Source organism: Phaenicophaeus curvirostris, chromosome 8 (assembly GCF_032191515.1).
Source record: "Phaenicophaeus curvirostris isolate KB17595 chromosome 8, BPBGC_Pcur_1.0, whole genome shotgun sequence".
Lineage (NCBI taxonomy): Eukaryota > Metazoa > Chordata > Aves > Cuculiformes > Cuculidae > Phaenicophaeus > Phaenicophaeus curvirostris.
The window spans coordinates 247,489-266,373 of NC_091399.1; the positions used below are offsets into that span (position 1 = coordinate 247,489).

General features: G+C 46.8%; 1 protein-coding gene across 1 annotated transcript in view; it reads left to right on the plus strand.

Annotated features, from left to right (window-relative positions):
• The window catches only part of LOC138723147 (SH3-containing GRB2-like protein 3-interacting protein 1), a 56,841-nt gene that overhangs the window by 16,949 nt on the left and 21,007 nt on the right, over positions 1-18,885 (plus strand). Inside the window, exons 2-14 of the mRNA XM_069862036.1 lie at positions 2,410-2,473; positions 5,046-5,070; positions 6,459-6,536; positions 7,627-7,683; positions 8,204-8,258; positions 9,161-9,336; positions 12,287-12,298; positions 12,991-13,002; positions 13,795-13,819; positions 14,214-14,265; positions 15,177-15,262; positions 16,528-16,620; positions 17,861-17,935. Coding sequence (XP_069718137.1) covers positions 2,410-2,473; positions 5,046-5,070; positions 6,459-6,536; positions 7,627-7,683; positions 8,204-8,258; positions 9,161-9,336; positions 12,287-12,298; positions 12,991-13,002; positions 13,795-13,819; positions 14,214-14,265; positions 15,177-15,262; positions 16,528-16,620; positions 17,861-17,935 — 810 coding nt within the window. The remainder of the gene's footprint in view (positions 1-2,409; positions 2,474-5,045; positions 5,071-6,458; positions 6,537-7,626; positions 7,684-8,203; positions 8,259-9,160; positions 9,337-12,286; positions 12,299-12,990; positions 13,003-13,794; positions 13,820-14,213; positions 14,266-15,176; positions 15,263-16,527; positions 16,621-17,860; positions 17,936-18,885) is intronic.

Here is an 18,885-nt window from a genome sequence, read left to right on the forward strand (position 1 = left end):
AAATGAGGCTTGAGGACCAGACCAGTGCCCTTTTGTTCATCACCCCCAGCTCTGTCCCTGCACCATCAGACAGGGTATTTTTAACAGCTCTCTGGGGTGGGGGTGACCAGATAAAGGGAGGCATGAGCTCCTCTGAGCTGCAGTCACCTGAAAGCTGAGCTCTCCTGGATAATCACCACATTTTCCTCCACTGAACGGTGGACCTCCCTGGTGTCACTGTCAGGGGTCAGGCAGGCAATGCCTGGCCCTTGTGAGGGCAGTGGGGTTCAGCAAGGGACCTGCTCCCACTGGCTCTTGACAACAGCCTTCAAAGGAGACTTTCATTTTTGTTCTGCCTTTCCTAAATATCCCTTTTTCCCTTCAATCATTGCCACTTCCAGCAGATGGTGGGTCTATTATATAACTGAGCAGAAGGCTTCATTAATACAAAATTTAGCCAAATTGGGCACTTCTTCAGATTAAGACTAAACAACGTCTCATTTCTGGGGTTTTTCAGCCCTCATGCTTTGAGTTTGGAGGATGAAGTTATTCTAGAGGGTGTGATCAATGGAAATCTTCCTCAGATATTAATAACTTGCTTGAGCCCTGAAAAAAATTACAGGAAAGCTGCGAGGCAAGATGTAGTAAAACCAAGCTGTCCGTGCAGAGTTGCAGGAGGAGCCTCTGGGGTTCAGCATCACTCTCAGCTGCTTGTGTTGCCCTTATCGGGAGGGTCACGTAGACCCTGTACACTGGGAGTCTGCGGGGTCCCTTAGAGATTCCTTCACCCCTGACGATGTAATTATTGCTTTGGGCAGAGGAGGGAAGTGCACTGCGTGTGATTTTTCAGGAACCTTTGTTTCCTCTTTCATGGGGGGTAATTTCCAACCTAAAAGCTCCATAAGCAATAACAAGTAAAACTTCTGGAGCCTCTCCTAGCCCTACCATGGCTGTCTTGGTGCTACACCAAGCTATAGGCTACCAAAAGCCTGAAAGCATCTCACGTATATTTTGATAATATAATTTAAATCCATTGATTTTGGAGTGCTGCGGAAAGCTACAATTTGCTTGTTGCATGCTTCAGTCAATGCCTAGGAAAACAGAAAATAATTCCAATTCAAGGGCATATTCAAAACAGGAGGCAGACCTGAGAAACCTAGTTTTCCCAAAAAGCATCAATAAAATGAACTGTGCTGGGGCACGCAGCTCCTGGGGCTAATGCTCCCACGTTCCTCAGGTGTCCAGAGCCAATCTCAGTGGAGCTACAGGAGATTTGTCTCTTTCAGCATATCACTCGATGTAGAAGCCTGAGGTTTCTTCACTGAATCCTAGATGGTATTTTTGTAAGAAAGCAGGTTTCAGCATATGTATAGCTGTGTGTTTCTGGCACAGCGCACCTTGTATGAGCTGTGTCCCCGCTCATTGCATCAGCGTGAGCCAGTGCATTTTCCTCTCTGCAGGACTGCTGCACCCTTGCAGCTATGTCCGATCCATGGCACATCATGTTTGGGTAACTTCCAGACCAAGGCAAAACTCCAAGCAGCTTCAAAAGGAAGAGGGCAGAAATAGCTGTTCTAGCCTCAAGATCCATGGTTTATACTGTCTCCTTTAGCCAACAGAACCTCTAAATTATGCTGTGACCTTAAGTAATTGCTGTCATGCCACTGGCAGTGATGTGTTCAGCAGCATCTGATGAGAGAGAAGCTTCCAGCCCTGGTTGGGTCTCAGCAGTGGGGCTGAGTGCCCATCGCTGGCAGAAAGTCATCTGCAGGAAAAACAAGTGAAGCCAAGCAAAACATGGTGCTTTAAAATGCTCCAAAATCCCTTCCTTGGTGTCCTTGCTGCAAGTGGTTATTAAAAAGCCCTTTTCTGAATATCTCTTATGCTGGAAAAGAGGGAGAAAATTGGATAAACTTGCTTTCCTCCATCTGTTTTTAAAAGCAGTGTGGTGGCCACTGACCCAGTGGGCTCTGTGTCTGCTGGTGCTTCACGTCCAGCTCTGACATTGTTGGTACCAGGTATGGTTTTCAGCCCTGTGCAGATCAAGAATCAATGCAGAAGATGACCAGCTTCATGGCTCAAAATTATTTTTTTTAAACACTGAAGAGGGGTTTCCCTACTGTGCGTGGATATCCACATACAGCACGGAAAAGGAGCATGTAATTAAGATGGTAAACTTAGAAATATTAACTGTAAAATATGCAGTCACACATGCTGAGACCAAGTTAATAAGTGTTAAGTGAGCAAATAAAAGACATCAGCAAATGTACTCACTACCTGCAAAGTCCTGCTGGCAGTTTCTTGTGTTTGGTTTTTTCTTTTTTAACCTTATTTATGAATTACAGCTGACAAGGTAATAAGGGACCTTTTGGAGGTTTCATTTGAAGTGTATTAATATTGTATTCATATTTATATTCCTTCTACCTACAGGACTGAAAAAACGTACAAGGAAGGCCTTTGGTATACGCAAGAAAGAAAAGGATACTGATTCCACGTAAGTCAATGAGACATAAACCACTTTAATGACACTGTGGAGAAAATGATGCCACTGTGCCAGGACAGGAAGGAAGTTGGTACATCACAGGCATTTGTCATCTTGGATCAGGTTTTGTACTAACAAGTACAATTAAGCTGTTTCCCCTCATACATTCAGTGGCCAGCACATAAGATATTTCCTCAGTGGAGCTCCAGAGATAATAAAGCCAGTTCTCCACGTATTTGCAATTTACAGTGGCAGTTAGCGGTGATCAGAAGAAAATTACTCCTCTGAGAGTTTCAGCAGATTAATCTCTGCCCAAACTACTTATTTGCCCATCTGCTGAGATCTTTTTAGATGCAAATTCAGTTTAAACAGATGCTCATTCAGGTAGCAAGGCCAGCTGTAGAGTGAAGGGCTATGTTGTTGGGGCATCTCTAGTGAAGGTGCACAAGGCTTGCGGAGAGGATGCTCATTTGGCTTGGCTGTGGGAGATGGTTTTTCTTCTTGGGAAAATATCCGGCAGGGTTGTTCTCCCCACATTTGGTGCAGGATGCTGTGCGTGGGTGCAGAGCTGCTGGTAGGGTGCTGAGCCCACCCTGGGGAGGGCTCTTGGCCACCGCTGAGGTAGATTTGGGGGTAGATGTCCCAAAGCGAAGTGGCAAATGAGCCTGTGGAGCCCATGTGCTGGTAGCATGAAGTAGGGGAAAGGCAGCAGGTATCCCTGCTCCCACATCTGCAGCATTGCCCTGGCCTTTCCAGAACTGCTTCATGTCTGGAACAGCCAAAGCTGTTTTTATTTTCTTAATTTATTTTTCTGAACTATTTTATACCTAAGCAGTGGTTGGTGAGGTTTCCTGTGTGAAGGGACACTCATTGCAGCTCTGGCCGTGTTCCCATGGCCACAGTGAGCCTGGTTGCACGTGCACCTGTGAGGCTTTGCCTGTTGCAAATGGGGATGCAAAAATATGCAAGGACCTGAAGCACGTCCTAAAAGAGGGCTGTGCAGCACTGAGCACTGAGTTCTGCTGGCAGAAGGGGGGCCACCACAGGGACTGTCCATCCACCTGCCATCCACCAGCCAGGCAGGCTGTAGGACAGCCAGGAGCTCCAGCCTTTATGGCTTCGTTTATAGTTTATCGGAAGGTTGGACTCGATGATCCAATGGGTCTTTTCCAACCTGGTGATTCTATGATTCTGTGATTCTAAATGGGCTGCTTTGCATCTTCCTCTTCTGCTCACAGAAAATAAATGGAGCCAGGTCTAGGTCCTGCCTTCAGACAGTGCCACGATTTCCACGCTCACAGCCTCCTCTTCGTAGAGGCTGGGGAAGCTGGTGGCACACAGAGATAATGAGTTCTGGGGTGTTCATGATGGTAATGAGCTCAGAGAAAGGTCACTGTGGGGGAGGTGCTGCAATTAGCAAGCAGCAGCGATTAGTACGTTGCGGGGTCGCATCACGGTCATCACCCTGAAGAGCTTTGAGCGCTCTCCAAATCCCCCGTTGGCAGCCAACGCATGGTGGAAGCAGCAAGAGGTGGTGAGTTCAAACAGCCCCTCTGGTCACCCCTTGCCATGGCTGGGCCACTGCAGCCCCAGGGCACAGTGGCGGCCACCACATTGCTGCTGCCTGGCTCCTGGGACAATGCGGGATGCGCTGGAGCTGCAGCGCGGTGGTGAAGGACCTGCCAGCTCTTCCCTCCACTGACTGGGCTTGGGGAGATGAGCACGAGGTGGCATTTCATGCGCATAGGGGAAATGCAGAAGAAGGGATCTTTGCTACTTCCAAAAATATTCAGAAACGCTTGTGCAAAGAGATTAAATACAAGATGAGAGAGAAGGGAGGCAGACGCAAACAAATTGGAGAAGTTCAATGGAAGGCATTATTCTCTGTTAACCCAGAGCCGGGTGGTGGGATGTGGCTCCCTGCAGGGTTTTGATGATGCCCTGAGTCAGACATTAATTTGTGACAAATCTCTGGCAACACATAAAACTTGGGAGCATGTGGGAGGTGGAAGAGCAGCCCGTCTGGTTTTCATAAACATATTTGTCTTTTCATCGTTAGACAGCTTTTAAATATGACTGCTGAGCCTGCCACGCCATTTGCTGTCACCGAGGTCCAAATCCCATAAGCAGTTGGGGATTAGGGTCCCTAAGGAATCTCATCAATTCTCAAAACCACTCAAAAGAGAAGTGACTGTGCTTCTGGTAGAAGAAAAATAGCTGTATATGTGATATTTATTGTTTTCTGGAAGAGGATGCACATCCAGGGTAGGGCTGTGGCCATGGCATGGGTGCAAGGAAGGGCCAGCCCAGCTCCTCAGCCAGGGATGTGTGATCATTGGCAGAAACGTTTTGCATACTAATAAATCTATACTATAAAATGTCATCTGATAATGCAAGAGCAAAGGCACGAGACCCTCATGTGGGTTTCCCAAGGAACTTGTGACGGGTAATTTGGATTTGCTGACAATTTCATAATTAAACCTGTTGCTGCTGTGGATTCATTAAGAAAACCATTTCCACAGTTAATTAGGCAGTGGTGCAGTCAGATATTTGGGACCTAACACTTCTGTTTTTCTCTTTGCAGAGGCTCACCAGACAGGGATGGCATCGTAAGTATTGCACAGACCCTGGTCCTGCTTCCCTCTCCTGCCACAGCCACTTAAATGCCAATTCCTCCATCAGCCACCATCAGCATTTTGTGAACAGTCTCTTCCTTTCTGTTTAATATAGAAAATGAATTTCAGTAAGAAGTTATCTCTTTAAAATAATGACATATTCCAGGTTCTCTATGAAATTTGCAATACAGAAGCACCCGACGAGTGCTATGGGCAGATGGACCAAGTGTCCTGCTAAACCCCAGCTCTGCATCCTCATTTCTTTTCCCACTAATTGGCTTGAGTCAGATTTGCTGTACAATGAGTTAAGGGAAAATAGCTGGAACAGCTGTTTCCGATACCTATTTTTATTTTCTATATTAAACTGAAAATAAGGAGTTATTTGTTTTTGAATTATTGCTGCTTTTGTTTATGACATTAGATAGAAATGTCCTGGCTAGATCTGGGTAGTAGATTGACCACATCTCCTTTAGCCATTTGATATCAATTTTGCAAATAAGTATGTTGGGTTTAGACTGGGACTGTGCTGATTGTTATTTCTTGAGGAAATTCAGATGTTAGAAGCTCCCCTTAAAATAAAAATGAGACATACTCAGGAAGGAGAGCGATGCTGGATTGCCTTTTACAAAGCCATAGAAAAATTGGGGTGCCAAATTGCTCATTTAGCGAGATCAATTTTTTTCGTACCTGATCCAAGATCCTTGGCTTTGGGCTCACCCTGCATTTGTAAGCCACTTGTTAAGAAATTGTGATTTAAAAAAAGTCTGCAGCTCAGGTAGTGCTTTAGCCACGGCTCTATTCAGCAGTGATAAATAAACGAAATGCAAGGAACAGCCCAGAGCCGTTCCCTCCACTGGCAGAACTGCTATGGGCAGCCTTTTCTAGCCAGTCATGTGTGCAGGGACCTGGGGCTGAGCTTCATGCCCTCTCATTCAGGCTCATATTCTTGATTTTCTGGGTGGCTTGCTCTTTAAGCTTGGTTGCAGGGCAAGACAGGGTCTTGAGTGCTCCAGCAAGCTGAAGGATGCAGCAATACAATTTTTGGGTGGTAAAATGAAGCCATTGAATGTAGTGGAGGGGAATTGGAGGATGGAGACATTTAGTATAATTCTTCCTTCTACTCTTCTTTCTATTCTTACTGTAACATTTGCAGCAGGAGGTGAAACAGCAAACCACTGGCTGCTGAATAGAGCCCTATTACCTGCCCCAGTAAAAGCCATGCTTACTCCTGATGGAGCTACAGCTAAGCCCCTTCTTTTCTTATAAAACCATGTAGTGCGTTCACTAATTCCTTGTAACTTATTTTTATGTGTTTAAGAAAAAATAATTAAAAAACACCCGATACTTTAACCCTTTTTCTGCCAAACCCCAATCCGTTCCAGCCTCCCAGCCCTCATCCCAATGAGCCACCTTGCAATAGCAAACCTGAGAGTGTGCGTGCAGGAGGAAAACAAAATTCGGTAAGAAAAACAGAGCTCGATATACAGCTACGAAAGGGTTGTTAAAAACAGTGAGTAATTTTTGTTTTGAAATCTAGAATATAGGAAAAAAACATGTAGGCTCAGTCAGGTGAACAAATGGAACAAGTAAGTCCCATGTAACTGCATCCAGAGTCTGGTTTTTCACACTTGTACTTCTAATGAGGTTTCTCTGTTCTTGGGCAGCATCGTGAGGACCATTGGGTGAAACACAGGGGAGAGGGTGCTGGTGGCCTGATCCAGCGCCCATGCTACTGCCACCCTTAAGTAGTGCATTAGGCCCTCAACTGGGGTCTAAGGTGCTACCTCCAGCAGCTAAAGAGACCTGGGTTATCTAATTTAGGTGCCCAAAATCGAGACCATCACCTAACTTCAGTACCCAATTGGCCTTGCAGTGGTCGATTGGAGCTTTGGGTATTTTTCAGATGCCTGGAGCAGACCAGCAAAGGGTTCTACAGGGAATATAGGGCTAAAGGTTCCTTCCAAACCAGAATGCCCTTGGCCCTAAGCAGCAATAACCTGTGTGTATGTTGTCAGTGTGTTGTGATGTGCACTAACACCACATCCCGGCTGGGTTAGCCCGGACACCTCTCACTGCTGCAACCTGGCTTCACCGCATTGTGAAGCGGTGACACCTATCTTGCTCTGCAGGTGATTCAGCTGCTGAATAACACAAACCGAATCCTTCTTTTAGCGTGCTCTGGGGAAGATGTTTATCTCCTGATAAGCAGCGGTGCTACCTGTGCTCAGTGGGCATCAGGAACACCTGCTGCTGCCAGCTGTGTGGGCTGGAACAGCCCAGTGTGTGGAGAAACAGCCGTTTCACTTCTCTTCCTTAACAAATGTTATACGTTCAGCTAATGAACGTGCAATGGAAGATCTTCCAGAAATAGGAAATGCTGTTGTGTATCACTGATGTGCAGCTGCAGAGCAGCTCTCTGTAGCGCCTGCACGGGCAGCTGCAGCAATACCCAGTGGCATCCCAGCTGTGACAAAAAACATGTATAAGGTAGGCTGTATTCTTGTTTCCGTAATTAAAAAGTTGTAAATTTTGTTTTCCAATGTGTTGCAGAAGAAAGCGAATGGGGCCCCGAATGGATTTTATGCGGAGATCGACTGGGATAGATATGTAAGTGTCCCAAAGAATCCACCCTCCACCCAGCATCCCTGCAGCTCCCATCAGGTTGATCTGGGCTGTGCTGCCGTGTTGCCATTTTGGCATTCTAGGTGGCTAGTTTGGGAAATATCTAGGTCTTAGTTGTGTTCAGATACGTATTTAGCATCTATATATTGATTTAAATAGCATAAAACTGCCCAGAAGCTGGGTGCCTTTAGTGCCTGACACCCTGCAGGTGATTGGAGCACTGCCTGGAGAAAACCCAGGGCTTCAACAAAGCATTGCAAAAAATTTTCAGAAAGAAGGGCCATTGCAGAATTCTGCCTGAGAAATTTGATCTGCAAGGCTGGGTGCTCAGCCCCTGCTGTTTGCTCTGTGCAGCCCCTGGGGCTGCCAGTGGGCTTAGGCTGCGCAGAACTTTGCAGGACATCACTTTCTGCAGGTGAAACGAGCTGCTCCATCTTTCCAGAAATAGAATTAACATTCCTAATTGTTTGGGGTTTTGTTTGTTTGTTTTTTGTGCCCTGTCCAGAATTCACCTGAGCTTGATGAGGAAGGATACAGCATCCGACCCGAGGAACCAGGCTATATCCTTTATTGCTGGCTTCGTCTCTCAGCTTACAAACTGTAAGATGAGCTGGGGTTCATGGGCAGGCCACTGACTCTTTTTATTTATTAATTATTATTATTTATTTTCTGCCTTTTTATTTTCCTTTTGAGCTGTCACTCCACAGCTAAAATTGGCTCTCAGAGAGCATTGCCTCAGGCAATAGATCAGAAGGTAATTTTAATTACCTTTGCTTCACTGCTATGAAGTGAGGAGGTGGCGCAAGCAGCATGGGGCGCACTGCAGTGGGGTGCCCCATGGAGATCCCCATGTCCCACCCCATGTGCAATGGGTGCAGCTGTGGTGCTGTGTGCTCGTGTTTTGTCACAGTGGATGCCGCCTTAAGGCAGAAATGATCTGCACAGCAAAAAAAGCAAAATGAGCAGAAATCAATTTGCAGCTCCTGTAGGATGTCCTGCTAAGGGGCAAGGAGGTGTTGATAACCAGAGCCCATGTTCCTGCCAAATTTGGTAAGCTGGCAGCAGGTTTTAAGCTTCCTTCCCACAGCTGGAGAAGGGTCATTGGAAAAGCAGACTTTCTTCCTCAGCCACTGCTGAAAAATGCTGGTTCTCTGCAGATGATGAGCCAGTGCAGTCACGGTGGGGAGAAAAACCAGACACTGATGGAAATCATTGCTGAGCTAAGCCAGGACTGGCTTTATTGATGTGAGCACCACTTCCCACATGCTCTGCTGGCCCCGGGCTAACACAATAGTGACAGGCATGGCGAAAGGTTTTGCCCCTGCACACTACTCCTTCTCTTGAGCATTTAGGATAAGCATTTTGGAAACACGGAATTCGCATTCTTTAGAGAGTCTTGAGTCTTTGAATGGCAGGGCTTTGACCTTGCAGCAAAAGGAAACTTTCTTTAACTGTGCTCTACCTACCAAAGGAAAGCATTTCTACTCCTCTAGTGAATCTGAAGAGGAAGAGGAGGCGCGCAAGAAGTTCAACATTAAGATCAAGCCTTTGCAGGCTAAAGATATCCTGAAGAGCGCAGCAACGGTTGATGAGCTGAAGGCATCGATAGGCAACATTGCACTTTCTCCATCCCCTGTGGTGAGTTCTCGATGTTTCTATCTCTTTCCCAGGCTGTGAAAGCAGGCGGTGCTCTGTGGGTCTCTTCCTTAGGTGCCAATGGTTAAGTTTACATTTGTGCCCCTATTTATAGGATCTTGTCTATCTGGAGCAAATAAAACTCTGCAGGCAGAGTTCAGATGTGTTGCAGTGATGTTTCCAGTTCAAAATCTCTTTAAAATTCCCTCTCCTGCTCATAAAACATCTCAACTGAGAGCAGAATATATCGTTACCTTATTTTTCCCCTTTCCCTTTATTTTCAATGTGCTAATCACTCAGGATGTATATCAGATGGGTCTCATCATGATTCCCAGGACAGGGAAAGCATTTGTGTGATCCTCCACATTGCTGCTATGGGATGATAGGGAGACAATTCTTACCCTGAGGTGAACACAGGATTCCTAGAACGGAAGGTCTTGTCTCTTTAGCCTCTCCTGGTATAAATATCATCACCCTCTGGTTTTCCTTGTCAAGATTTCTGTTATCTTATCCCAATCTGTTCAGCTGTGAAAAGTCTTTCAGTGTGGGCAATAGTGTCTTTTCAGATGAATCTTTCTATGGTTTATAAGTACCTTGTATCTGAAGTGTGAAAGAATCTCAGACGTTAGGGTAAGAGGAAATAAAATTAGTGCATTTTATTTCTTCTTTCCAAACCAACGTAATGTTGTCATTTTTAATAAAAAGTTCTGGGGCAAGTCACTGTCCTTGGAAATGCCGAGTTCTTCTGTCGTGGCCTTGCTTCCCCCCAGTGCTTGGTCCCATTTAGCAATGTGCAGTTCTGGATGCTTTTTGTGTTGTGATCAAGGAGTTTCTGCCTGTTCGCATTCAGGACTTAGAAATTGCTGTCGGCTGCTTTGGGAAGCACAAAATAAAAGATTAAAAAAAAAAAAAGAGGGGAAAAAGCCCCCTCAAAATGAAAACCAACAGCATAAACCCCCCTCACCTATGTTTAGTAAAAAAAAGAGAAGGGTGAATTTTGGAGACTGGCAATTATTTGCCAAATTAGGTGGATAATTTTGATCGAGAGATACAAAACCCCAGAATTTCTTACTGCAAAACCAAGCTGATTCTGGGTTTGCAAAGTGATCGTCCCAGTAGTTTGGTGCACACAGTTTTATATGCACTTGTGTGTGTTTGTCTGTAGAGATATATATGTATGAGACAACATTATTTTGGAGAAGAGAGGAAATAGTGCAACATTTTAAAATGGGATAAGGAAAACACTAAGAATTTATTTAAGGGGCTAAGTCTATCTGGTGCATTCTACTTCTCTCATGGCTTTTGTTTCTACCTCCCTTGCTTGGGGGGTAGCTGGTGGCTCTGGCACAGTCGCGGCAGAGGTGGGGAGTAGCTGCTCATTAATTCTGTACCGCAACCTGCGGTGTAGGGATTACAGAGAATCTAGCCAAAAAATATAAAGCAACGTTGTCACTGGCAATAAATAAAGATCTATTAAGAAATTATTGAACGGTTACTCTCTGCTTCTAGCAGTCTGAGGTTCCTTGGTTATTTTCATTCTTACTAATGAAATACTTGAGTGGTTTGACGCTGGTATATGAGGGCTAGGCTGATACAGTCAGCAGTTCTTGCAAACCTCGCCTTTTCCAGGAAAAGAAAACTCCACCAAATGCGCATTTTGCTAGATGTGATCCTGTGTCTCCTCTTCGCCATGGTGTTTTTCTTGCTGAGGTGACGGGGAGTTCTGTCATCTGTTAGGAAGGGTTTAGCCCCTGGTGAGCACGCCTGCGTGTGTTAGCATGGTGCAGGGTGGAGCCTACCCTTTGGGCTCTGGGCTGAGACGCTCTATGCTTTGCTTCAGGGGAATCCTCGTCCCCCACCGGCAGAGCACAGTCTGGGCTGGAGCAGGTGCCTCCCTGTAAAACAGCGCGGACATGCCCAACTCAGCCCCAAGGGCTCAGGGAAAAGCCCTGTGCCAGGCTGCACAGAAGGAATCATGCTGCTCCTCTATGTCAGAATCCAAAATCTGGTGTACGGAGCCAAAGGGCGCAGATGGGGAGGTGAGCGGTGCCGCCACAGAGCGGCTGGGCACTCCCCAGCACAACGGATCCTGGCAAGCAGCACGGGCCCGGCGGCCTTGGAAAGCACCAGGGCCCTGGGCAGGAGCTGGCTGAAGAAGTTTTGCATCCACAGAAGTTCTGTGCTTTGCTGTCTGGGTCCCTGCCTTTGTCCTGTGCTCATCTCCTGTCTGAAACTAGCTGAAAACCCCTGCTCCAGGCCCCCATCCCTCCTGTGCACTGGCCTCTCCTGGAAGAGAGCAGTGGGACGGGAGGTGCTGTGTCCAAAGGCACTGACTGACCCATCCCTTTGGATGATAGTGCCTTAACTTGAAGACAAGAAGATAACTAACTTCTTGGGGAGCAGTGAGCAGGTTGCACCATGCCACATACTGTACCAGCAATAGCTCAGTGTCTTCAGACCTCCCTGCTCCTTCCTACCAGCAGCACCTGCCCTCTTTGCACCATGGCAAACTCGGCCCCAGGAGTGGGGGCTTTGTACCACTCTGAATAGTCACTGGGCAAAGCTGATAAGACATAGCCTTAAATTTAAATGCTTAAGGGTAAAATAGTGGGTTTAACTGTCCTCTTATACAGACCCTTCCAAGAAATGAAACAGGTTGGGAAATGGCTTCATCTGTAGCTAGTGGGGTTCACTAACAATGAAGCATATGAGTCCCTTCCATAAGGTGGCTTAGATGCAAGTTTTTGTTTCTCTGGGCTTTACCAGTCTAATCTGCTGTCTGAATGAATGACAGCCTGGCTGGATGTGCATACTCTGCTTTGCTCTATGTTTAACAGTTATACACCTGATGCTTCTGTTCCTAAAAGAAATCTTCTATTTCTCTGTTTTCCCTTGATAGAAAATATCTTATATTCTCTTTTTTTTTTTTTTTTATTTTTCTGCATCCTTTTAGAGGAAAAGTCCGGTAAGAAATACAGTTTCTTATCTCTCATTTTTTTTTAACACAGTCTTGTGTTCTCCTGTTTGCACAGTCCCTGTTTTGCATGTCTCTACAGCTGAAATGTAAAATGCACATAACAAATCCTATCATTTTGGAAGGAATGATGTTTACTTTTCTTCTCCCTTGATTTAATTTAGAGTATTTAAAATAGAGCTAGGTCATTTGTTTGCTTTGAATAATACTGGTAAATTACTCGTGTAATAGTGGTAAAAGGGCTGGGTTTTTTTGACAAGCTGTACAAGGGCAGTCTTATCTGGGCATGTGTTGTGACACATCGAAAGGTATGTGAATGGAAAAAAAAAACCCAACCCGATCAGGGGTCTGTGACCTCTGCTGCTACGGTACCACTGTATGTGATAGTGACTGCTTCCCCCAGGGGTCTGGGCTTCCAACTGATCGGAAATCCAAATGGGAAAAAAAATCACCCATCCCATGGGGTGTGGGTTCCCTCTGGGGTCTCTCCAGGCACTGCTGTCCCCCTGCCTTGTGCACTGCGTTTGGGGTGACCACCAGCCCATGGGAGCAAGGACTCCCTCTACACTGGGTGGCCTGCGAAGCCACAACTGCAGGGTGTGATGGGCACTGGGGGACTCGGGGTGCTGACCTGTTGCTCTCTGACCAGGTGTCTCTTCTCTCTTCCTCCTTGCTGACCACAGCGGCGCAGCCCGGTAAGCGAGCTCCCATGCCTGCTGCTTCTGCCCTGCCGCTCTGGGAATGAGGGTGCTGGCGGGGTCAGAGTCTGTCCTGGGATTATGTGGCAAGCACAGAGTGGGGGGAGTGGGGTGCTGGTACCATTAGCCACACCATTGCAAGACCCCAGGTGGTGGTGGAACCTTGTCCCCTCTGCCAATGCAAAGGGGTCCCCAATGATGGGCATCCTTCACAGCTTGACCTTGATCCTTGCAAAGCACCTGCAGTCCCTGCTCATGGTGTTGGGGTGCCCCTGCTGCTTGTTCCCCACCAGTGGGACTCCTGCTCCCCTCTCCATTGCGCAGCCCCAGCTTCTGCTATCTGAGGGGGTTTTGGCTTTTGCTGTGCATGGGCGTGTGTGTTGCGTGGCAAAAGCGAGAATTTAGATTGCATTTTTTGGCTTAGATCAGTTTGGAGTCATCACATGTGAGGATTTTGGATTTATGCCATTTCTCATGGGGTGAGGATGTTGGTGACCCCTATAAGCCACTGGCAGTCCGGATGGCTGTGAAGGCATCACTGCCAGGTGGTGGCTTTATTTGGCTCAAAATCCACTCGGTAGGGTTTTCTGCTCCCTGGAAGCAAATGGGATTTCAGAATACACACATGTATCTGGGTATATTTCAGCTGCATACAGTAAATGTTACCTTAGGCAATTCCCGATATCATCTGGGCTGTTTTCCTCTTGTTGTATCCCTCCACGGGTAACAATTGCAATGCAGCCCCGTGTTCCTGTGCATTCAACTTACCTCCTGTGTTTCTAATTCCAGGGGACAATTAAAAGGAATTTATCCAGTAAGTATGTTCTGCAGCCCTCAAGAACAGTAGTTATGGCAGTGTGGTGGTGGTATTTTGGAGAGAGAGGTGGGGAAAGGGAAGAGGTTAGGTTTGCTTTAAAAGTGTTCCTGGCAGAAATGATGGCACCCAAATATCTTCCTTAAAGAAGGCCATATGGGACATCTCTGGGTTACCCTATAGAAACAGTGCAGCTCCCTAGTCTACAGAAATAAAATCTGAATTAGTAAAACAAGGCTTTTACTGCCAGCATGCTCATAGCAGGTGTGGGGCAGGCCATGTGCTGTGCTGGTGGCACACTTGGGATGAGCCCTCCTGCAAACCTGGGGTCTGGGTGGGCTGGGGTGATGCTTTGGGGAATGGCTCTAACCCCGCACTCTGTCCTGTGCCACAGGTGAGGAGATTGCGCGACCCCGGCGTTCCACGCCGACACCAGACCCTGCCAGGTCAGTACAGGCTCTATCAGCACAATTATCCAACACAGCTACGTTCAGACACATAAGTTTAAACATTTTGATGGGCAATTACACATCTACATCATTGCTCAGTGGCAAGTATCTGTTCTCACCTGCAGATTTTGATTTTTTTTCATGTATACCTGGATAGATCAAACCCAGAATAACACAGCAAATTCAATGTGTATTTACTGCCATACCAGTGTTGCCTACCCATCTCCTAGCTGAGCTGCCCCAATTTGGCTCATCAAAAACACCACTGCAGAAACATCACTTGTATAAGTTTTTAGGCTTGCGAGAGAGCCAAATGTTTGTGTTTGATGTTTCAATAAGCTGAGCAAATGCTCCGTGCTGCAGGATGCAGGAGGCACAGGGAGCTTTGGGTCCACAGGCTCATTGCTCGGATGTTGTGTGTGTAAATGAGGAATGAGGGAGGGTGAAGCTGCCTCAAGCCTCATGGATAGGAAGAGCTGGCAAGCGTGTGCTATGGGCATATGTATTGATTTAGGAAAGCAAACAGACTAGCTGATATGGACTGAAGCCAAATCTCACTAGGAGCAAGCTCTGTGCACCTGCAGAGCTGGACTCAAGGTGCCGTGGACCTGAGCATGGTCCGTACCTTGATGAATTTTTTCCTTTTCCATGCGGTCTGGAGTAGCTCTAACTAATCCTGAAGCAATCCCCAGTGCCTCAGTGACTGCTTGGATATCTAAGGGTTTGCATCGTGGTGCTATGGCTGGTGCCACTATTCTCCTTTTTACCTTCCTGAGCCCTGTGTTTTGCAAGGTGCCTGTTAGGTCAGAATATAAACACTCCCAGAAAATACACATCTTTGCACTTAGACACCAGGTTTGAATACAAATCTGAACCTCATGGTTCCCTTGTTTTTTCTCATCCCACAGCAAGAAAGTGGGAGAGGACCCTGCCGCACTGGCACCGCTCTTCGGGCCCCCGCTGGAGTCGGCGTTTGAGGAGCAGAAGTTGGACGGTGGGTTTTGGGACATGGGTGGCATCTCCTGGCAGTGGCCACTGGCTGTGCCGTGCCACAGGGATGGTTTGTGGCCCCTGGCTCTGACAGCAAGCAGGGTAGCCCTGGCGATCAGCCCCACAGCCTGCCTCGTAAAACAGAATTAAAGCAGAACCAGAAAGGCGGGTAGTGGCATTGCATGCAGTGTGGGGCTTAGGCTTATACAGATTATAAGGAAACAGAGCAAGTATTTAAGTCAATTAGTTAATTATGTGGTCTTGAGACAGAGCCTGAAAGAGAGCAGCTACAAATATTAAAAATACTAACTTTCAAATGAAAGCCTGGTTTTGCCCGTTTGGCAGGCTCTGATGTGTCTCAGTGTGGCGTGTGTTTAACAGCGGTGGCCGATCTCTTCTGACACTGCGGTAGCATTCCAGCATCACACTAATTCAATTGCAGGAAGATCTGACTGGAGCTGTCTGTCAGTGCTTTCCAGCTCCCTGCGCCTGTGAAGATGTCATCTTAGTAATGGCATTTTTTCCCAGAAGCAGCGTTCCGCTGGACGGGAGTACAGGGACAGTTTACTTTCCCCCAAGCCTTTTTGTTTAAAAGCTTTCCCAGCACACAGCCCTCTTGCAAGGCTTGTTCTCCCCAAAGAAAAACCCCATTCACCCGCCGGAGCATTTTGTTCCCAGAGAGGTCTCCTCCCAGAGGCAGCCAGCTCTGCTCAGCTGTCACGAAATGGCTGCTGCCACTTGTAGCTTCGTTATGCCTTGGAATTAATGACTCTGGTTAATTCTTTTAATCAAAAATACGTTTGCATGTGGTTCTTGACACATGAGCTAACAAAAACAGTGCAAAGAGTTTAAATGGGGTATAGAAAATGTTTTTCCCCCCCTACATTTTGTGTGTATATAATTGGATCTTTTCATTTTAATACCTGTTTTTTTCTTAGTATCCTAGAATTCCAGACTATTTCTGCAATTCATGCAATGTTTCAGTTAATGTAATAGGCTTCCAAATATGTAAACGGCATTGTTTTGTTTGTCAAACAGTATGAGTGTCAAACTAATTGCATGACCTGTTTAGAAATCAGGCAAGCTTGTAATTATCTAACATTACAGAAAAATTCCTGTCTTTTAATTAATGGGAGGTTTCTGTCACTGTTTAGTATCCTCTCTTTACAAGCCTCAGATGAAAGCATCTCATCTGTGTGTTTTGGTGTTTGTAAGGAAATAGTTTTATCAATGCCCTTGCATGTGCATTTATTTATTTTTATTTTTCAGCTACTCTGGATCAGCCTGAGATATGGGGATCAGTCCAACCTGTCAACGCAAGCGTAGAGTCCCCAAAGCTACCAAGACCTTTTCCAACTGGAAGTAAGTGACCTTGCAGGTTATCAACTGAAAATAAATGAATATATGCAAAAATCAAATCAAATCTTTCACTTTTCCTCTTCCAGACTCCTGTACTGTGCAAATCTGTGACACTTTAATCCCATAGCAAGTTGGGAGGGGTTCTTACCCTGGCTTGACTCAAGCTGCAGCGCATCAGGGTGGAGGAAAGACAAGGGGTTGATAAGAGATGGGTTGAATAGTACCCAGGGTGGGAGAGATGATGCCCGTCCTCCATGGGGAAACGTGCTTCTGCCAGCGTGTGCTCAATTTGCAAGGTGAAACATCTCTGGTCAGGGCAAATGACCTGCATGGAGCCAGCATTTAAACCTGCCCTGCCCTCAGAAGGAGGAGGACCTGATTGTTCATGTTAATGTTGCAATAATTTGGCTCGCAAGGTCGTAAGCACTGGTTTCTCCAGGCTAACACAGAAAGGGCAACTAGACCCAAATCCCCAGTTTTCCTTGCAGCTTTCCCCGTGGTGCCTAGGGCAGCCAGGGAACCGCTGCTTTTCCTCCTCCTTAGCTGCAGAGTTATTCTTTCCTTATTCCCTCCCTTCTTTTCCCCCTCACTAGCCATTAGCACAACTTATTTCATGCCAAACCCGGCCCTGGTGGTATCAGGTGGCCAGTGCTGAGGTCAAGGCAATCTCCAGCCATGTCACTGGCTTGGAAGGGGATTGTGACACTTATGATAGTAGTGGCTGCTGAATGAATGGTACTAAGGCACATCCAGATCAGCCACAGGGCCTCCTGGGCTGGTCGTCCGGGAGGTTTGGACTCCAACGCTATTTATACCTGCTTTGCAAAAATGCCCCTGTAAAGCAGCTTGGGCTTAATTAGCCACGGCATTCCTCTTCCCGGATCCATGTGGCATGGGCATGTGCAAAATGTGGAGGCAGATATATACCTCAGAAGCTACAGGTTTTAATTAAAATGTTAATTCAGGTTTTAAGAAAAGAGTACAATCTTAGACTTAAAAATTAAAAACAACCCAAAACATTAAAACCCAACAAAAAAGGCCACTGATGGCTGCTTGTCGCTCATCAAAACACTGCAAAACCCAAGGCTGCAGGGGTGCTCTTGCTCACCCAGCAATCATCCCAGTGGTGCTGCAGCTTTCTGCTTTGCACCTCACGCTGCTGGGTCCCCCTTTCCCAGCAAACACTGTGTATTTCCTAATGCACTATAACTGAGGTTTTTTCCCCCTCTGTTCTGTTTTGCAGCACCTCCACCACTCCCACCGAAGAACATCCCGGCCACGCCGCCACGCACTGGCTCTCCTCTGACAGTGGGAATAGGTAAAAGCTGCCCCACCACACCTCGTTCCGCGTGTCATTGTACAGACTGACCAAGAGCCCGGGGAGCTGTGCTGGGGGGTCGGGTCCCTGTGACTGTGTTTCAGACACGGATTTGTCCCCCGTGTACCCTCTTTCCCTTGTATTTATGGTGCTTCAGTGGATGCTGCAGTCAAGGTGATGCTTTAGAAGTGGTGTAAAGATGTTTCTGACTCCTGAACCAATGTTGCCCTGGTGAAATTAATGCTCTCTCCTCCCCCTGCCTTGGGTATTGGTCACTTTTAGAAATGAAATGCAACTCTAGCCTTAAAGTCCTCCTTAAAATCAGGAATAACTAGAGAGCCGTTCCTGCCTGGAGTGGCACTGCACAGTCTGTGTTTATGAATGAACTGTGGCACCTGCCTGTGCCAGGGGGGCTGCTCCTGCCTTTTCTGCCCTCTGGAATTCCTGGGAAGGTGGGAAAATCCTCTGTGGTTAGGTAGCTGGGGATGGTGAGGGGACAATATAATGCAGATGGCGAGGGGGGAGGAGAAGCGAATAGTACCTAAAGTAAAGGATTGAAAGACATTAAGGACATAAGGTGCTTATAAGCATATAATTCATGGTGCTGACTAAGTGCTCTCTGCTGGAGCTGCAGGTTTTGAGGGAGCGTGGGCAGTCCCTGGCTGCATGGGCACATGCATACAGAGCACTGTGGCGTGCTATCAGAATTGCCATAAAAGAATCCCCTGCGCGGAGCTTACTGTTCTACTCATCAATACTTCATTCATGCTCTCATATCTTGATCTTTCTATGTATTGAAGCAGCCAGGTGGATGGAGTGTCCACCTGCATGTGTAGATTCACCCACATGAGCAACTGCCATGCCCAGCCAGCTGTGATGGTTTCTTTGCTGGGGTCTGGCTTGCTGCACGCTGCAGCCTGTGCATCAAGTAAAGCAACAGGCAGTGGTCT